At 33.6% G+C, this 6,000-nt stretch overlaps 1 protein-coding gene across 4 annotated transcripts in view; it reads left to right on the top strand.

Annotated features, from left to right (window-relative positions):
• The window catches only part of TLL1 (tolloid like 1), a 261,648-nt gene extending 258,339 nt beyond the window's left edge, over nucleotides 1–3,309 (top strand). For 3 of the 4 annotated variants that reach the window (XM_067036943.1, XM_059065869.2, XM_067036941.1), the window contains one exon: nucleotides 158–3,309. In XM_067036943.1, coding sequence (XP_066893044.1) covers nucleotides 158–292 — 135 coding nt within the window. In that variant the 3' untranslated portion in view covers nucleotides 293–3,309. The remainder of the gene's footprint in view (nucleotides 1–157) is intronic. The other variant, XM_067036944.1, reaches the window with a different exon arrangement.
• The last annotated feature ends 2,691 nt before the right edge of the window (nucleotides 3,310–6,000 follow it).

Consider the following 6,000-nt stretch of genomic DNA (forward strand, 5'->3'; position numbering starts at 1 on the left):
TTTCTCATCTGTAAAATAAAGTCACTCTTATCCACTTTTCAATGTTGTTGGGAGGTTTAAATGATATACCAAAAAATTCCCAAACATGAATTACATTGAAGAAAAAATAATTCATTCTTGTTGTTTGTTTATTTGTTTTGTTTGTTTTTGTCTTCAGCCACCAGAAGAGATCTATTCAATTGGTGATACAGTTTTAATTCATTTTCACACTGATGACACAATCAGCAAGAAAGGATTTCATATAAGATACAAAAGCATCAGTTATCCAGATACCACGCATACCAAAAATTAACACCAAAACCTCCATCAGACATAAAGGAATGGGCATAATGGAAAGAAGAAGTATTTCTTTTTTAAATGAAGATTTTAGCACAAAGTTTTATATAATGAGTTTGAGCAGAAGAAAACTGCAAGACCAGAATTATCTCTGTACTAAAAGAGAAGTTTCCAGCTAACCCTGATCAGCATTACCAGGATAACTGAACTTCATTCTTGACAGTATAAATATAAATAAAGTTGGTGAAAGGGCATCTCATGCTTCAAAGAAGACTTCACAATCCTTTGTTCACAGCTCACCATAGCTGCTTCACAACTCAGACAGTCCCATTCAAGGGTCTGTGACCCTGCAGAGTGTCCTTTGTGGCAATTTTTCAATATATGGGAAAAGTAAAATGACCTTGCAGGTCATAAACTGGAACACCTTCTCCTTGTATCTTAGGATAATTGCTTTGACTTTGCATCTTGAAGACAGTGTAAACCAGACCCATATAAGTTGTGAAGTGGGAGTCTCTTGAGGGTGGTTTATACTTTAAATGTGGTTATGACCAATGCTTGGAAACTGGAATATTTCAGCTTCATTATTTTCACTTGCAGGCTAAACTTACCTCTTTGAAACATAAATGATCTCGAGACCACTTCCTTTTTGTGACATTCTGACAAGTTTGAAATGTCAATACTGTCTATCATTGCAGTTAAATCTAGATAGCATTTATTTAAGTTCTGGAAAATGCCCAGTTGATTGGTAAACTCAGTTCTTTCAGCAAAAGTGCTGTCTTTTCATACCAAATTCAAGAAGCCTTGTGATGTCTTATGAACTTGATGAGACAACTCCTAACAGGTGTGAACAGGATTCTTCTAAGTGACTGCCTGGATGGTTCATACTCAAGTTCCACTGCTGCTATTGTCTTTCTTTTGTTGTTGATCTGTTGTAGTTGTTAATGTTGATGTTGTCATGGTTAATGTATTTTTTTTAATGAAATGAAATGGAAGTAGACCTTGTTAGAATTGAAAGATCTCTTTCTTTCTCTTCCTAGAAATCAGGTTTTTTAATGCAATGTTGAAAAAAAATGATTTGTTTCTGAAAGACTTTCCATGGTGCTATTCCATAAACATTTTTTTAAACAAAGTTTTTTGACCTTTGAGCCAACCACCTGTAGACAGTGAATGTCTCTGTCTGGCTGGCAGCACTTGAAGACTAAAGACTTAATGTATCAAGAGTATATCATTGCAAGGGCGACACTTGTCCTGTGGAACAACTGCTTATATTGCCTTAGAATTCTTTCACATGATCAAGCAGATCCTCCTAAGAGACAACTTTTGAAAAGTTGAACATAATAGTGTATGTTAATTAGCATTTCTATGAGGAAAATCCATCTCTGTGACTGAGAACATTGGATATAAATATGATGACCTGCTTTTATTGTAGAAAATGAATTTTCTGCTTTACAGGCAGGTTTCTAAAAAAATATTAATGTATGTATATGTGAGGTTGTCTGAATGAGTGGAGTTACAAGGAGGTGAAAAGTAGTGGGTGGTTGAAAAGTTTAAGTTTACGTGCCAAGTTCTACTAAAATCCTATTTAAAGTAGCACCTTTCATAGGACGTTTCATGGACAAATAATGGGAACTTCTAATTATTATCAACCCCATTTTAAAAACGCTCCTTCCTTCAGAGAAACTCTATTTTCATATTTTTTGATGTTGATATACATTGCTATATGAAGTAGCTTTTGTTCTGTTACCTGTCCATGAACATTCAACATTTAATAAAATTGAGAATTTTTCTTCATTTTACAAAATTAAACTATACACACAGATTTAGTTTATTTGTTTTTATTTTTTTTGTCATTGTTGCCTTGGAAATCTTTTCTTGCATATGAATTTTATTATGTAAATACATTTTAAAAACCAATCTTTTGATCTTACTGAATGTTACTTTGGAAACGTATAACTAATGCCTGCAATATAATGAGCATTTTAGTGGAGCTGATTTATTCCAGTAACTCTTCTATATTTTTTTTTCACTAATCTCCAGTTAGCCAAAATATTGGGAATGGGAATTAGAGGAATAAAAAAAAAAAACCATTAACACCTAATATACTACGCTGTGCCCAGCCCAGTACTAGGCACATACACTAGCTCTTTTTAACCTTTATGCCACCCTTTGAGAACTGTGGTGATGTTCTCATTTTGTGGTTTAGGAACTGAGGTTCAAAGAAGGCATATAATGTTCCCAGGGTCACAGTGTAAAGTTAGATGTTAAAACCCAGATTGCCTGATATAAAAATCTGTGTTTGTTTTACAAAATGTAGTAGAATCAATATTGACCTATATAAATAGTAGATATATTTTATGATGAAACTTCTCCACATAAAGTCAATTTTAGAGGTGAATTACAGTAAAGCTTTCAGGATAAGCATTGTTCCTTTCAGTAATAGCATGACAATTCAAATATCAACTGTAGATATCTTTAAGAACCACAGGTAGTACTAGAAATGTGAAAAAAAAACTACTATATAGTTTGGAGTTAGTAACTATGAGCCTTTTGTTAAAATAAATATATTAAATTATTTTATCTGGTGCGGTAGGAGAAATGTAGTGTTTTACTTTAAGAAATATTGTGGATATTTTGACTGACATCTTATTAGGCCACAATGAGCTGCCTTTGACACAACTGAGAAATAAAGTATTTAGAAGGCACACCACAGAGATGTTGTCATAACTTAGGTCTTCAATGGGAACATTAATTTTTTATTGTACCTTATGTCAGATATCAGCTCATTGAATATTATTTTTATATTAATTCGACTTTGGCTTAAGTGTGTTGTTAAATTCAAACACAAACAGCTTCGTTGTTATTGTGTTAATAATTGTTAATTACTGTTCTAGGCATTTTATTAGTTTTGTAAATTTATTTTCAACCTCTAGTCTCTATTTGCCAAAGTTCTAACTCCTATACAATCCTCACTAACTATACATAGATAAAAACTGCTCCCACTTTATATGACTTTATTAAATTATTTTAAAATTCAGTTTTGAATATTAATCTAGTTTATTTAGGAAATCTTGACAACTGCACAAAACAACATTTTTAAAGAAATATATGAGAAACAACAATTCTATTTCCAAAGTCTCCAAATGTCCCCTGCCTGTATTGGCTGAATTTTTGCTATCTTGGATTAATTTTAGTATACCACAGTTATCAGATTCAAATTCTGTTCAATTTTGTTTTAAAAGATCTTAGTCTCTTTTGTTTGGTTTCTATTCCTATATTTTTGATAGTAAGGCTCAAATAATGAAATTTTATTCTCACATATAGAAAATCTCTAAAAGCATCCAATTACTCTCCACAAGGCTAAAATTTGTTTAAAAGAAACATTAAATTACATATTTCTTTAGATTTAGTAAACTATAGCCATGTGTGACATTAAAAATAACTTTTCTTAAAGCAATTAACAAAATGTTTTGAAATTTTATTTAACAATAATTTTATTTAGCAAGAATATTTTGGATAAAGGAAAGCCTTAATACCACTTATTAAATCCTGTGTGGGAGGAAGAAAACAGGAAAAATAATTACCACACAAGATCTATAACTTGAGCTGCAGTGATGCCTTCTGTTTTACCAGAAAAAATATGTAATATGAGCTTATCAAAAAGAAAGAAAAGATGGTCTATGGATGCATTTTTACATCAATGCATAATAAATGGTTACCAATGAACATTTAACTTTTAGTCTTTTAGTGCTATTGTTATAAAATTGAGAAATTTTGTCATTAGTTTAGGAAATGATGGAAAGGGTGGCTCTTATACAATGTGAAATATTATTATTAGTCTCCAAACTTTCTTTTGACATGTACTTTTTAAATTGTCCAGCTTTCAACCTACCTACATTTCACTCCCCACCAGTGTACTCAAACTGAATTCAGGCTTACCATGTAATTCTAGTCAATACCATGACACTACCTGGTGCAGATGTCAACACAAGGTGATTCCAAACAGTGTATAGGGCCCTGAAAATGTCTCATATATATAATCTCCCACTCGTCCAATATTTTGAATACAAATTCAGTGCAATAAATCTCAACTTCTAACTTTAGAAGACTTGTAGGTAAAATATTACTTGGGTTAAAGTCTATAAAATGAGAAGACCTAAGCACCAACATGTAGTGTAAGACATGTAGATAGAAGGCCCTAGCAGCTGGGTCTTCTCTTGCATTTGCTGCCAAAGCAGAGGTGATTGAACTGGCAGGGAGAGGTTCATTTCAAGGAATGCCCTTAAAATTATTTAAACAGGAGAACACCCAGAAAGGACAAATAAAGTGAAAGGATTATAGATAACAAGGCTTAAATATGTAAATCTATCCTAAAACAATATTTAATGGACATTCCATAGAGGGGTATAATTAAAAATTAAATTGCAGGGCTTCCCTGGTGGCGCAGTGGTTGAGAGTCCGCCTGCCGATGCAGGGGATACGGGTTCGTGCCCCGGTCCGGGAGGATCCCACATGCCGCGGAGCGGCTGGGCCCATGAGCCATGGCCGCTGGGCCTGCGCGTCCGGAGCCTGTGCCCCGCAATGGGAGAGGCCACAACAGTGAGAGGCCCGCATACCAAAAAAAAAAAAAAAAAAATTAAATTGCAGAAAAATTTTCCACAGGGATGTAATAAATTTGTTAAAGTCATTTTTACACCATTGTACATCTATTAGTTGTGTTTGAATTTCATGGAAATAGAGTCTTTCGTATTAATTTTTGTCATTTTTAAGCCAAAAGACATAGACATTTATTTATTCAACAAATATTTGCTTAATGCCTATAATATGCTAAGCACTATGTTAAATATTAAGAATTTAATGAGACTTTAAAAAGAAAAACAATCACAATCTTTTCTTTCTTGAAAGTGAAATTCTAGTTGGAGAGATAGATATTAATTGAAAGCAAATCACAAAAAGGCATAATTGCGATGTAAAACATGCATGTGCAGAAATCCCTGGCCGTTCAATGGTTAGGATTCCATGCTTCCACTTCAGGAGGCACAGGTTCGATCCCTCATCAGGGAACTAAGATCCCACATGCCGCTGTGGTGCGGCCAAAAAAGAAAAAAAAAAAAGCATGTACATTTTACTACCATTTTGGGGGCACTCTTCCAAACAGCATGGTTTGGATTTTGAGACAAGTATTAACATAAGCATCCTTTCCTTATCCTTGATTTTCCACTGTCTTCTTACTTATATTTGTGCTTTCTAAAATTTCAACTTTTGTATAAAATAACTTATTTTTGCATCAATCACATATTTTCAGCTTATAAATGAAATTATTTATTCTCATGATGAGCAATGGGAGTGGGATAACATATCAAAATTCTGATATTTATTTATGTAATTATTTAACAAACAAAACTAAACAATGTAATTTTATAAAAAGCACTACCTAAGGAGGTGGCCAAGATGGAGAATCCTGACTTCACCTCCTCCGATGGACACATCAAAATTACAACTACTCACAGAGCAACTCTCTATGAGAACAACCTGAAAACTAGTAGAAAAGATTTTCCACAAAGACATAAGGAAGAAACCACAATGAGAAAGGTTGGAGGGTTAGAGACAAGACATAGTCAGACCCACAACCCACCAGTCAGCAAACCACAAGTGTATAGAATATCACAATTGTAGATGTCATCCTCAAAGAGCAAGGAGTCCAAGCCCCACATCAGGCCATCCCAC

Source organism: Kogia breviceps, chromosome 6 (assembly GCF_026419965.1).
Source record: "Kogia breviceps isolate mKogBre1 chromosome 6, mKogBre1 haplotype 1, whole genome shotgun sequence".
Classification (NCBI taxonomy): domain Eukaryota; kingdom Metazoa; phylum Chordata; class Mammalia; order Artiodactyla; family Physeteridae; genus Kogia; species Kogia breviceps.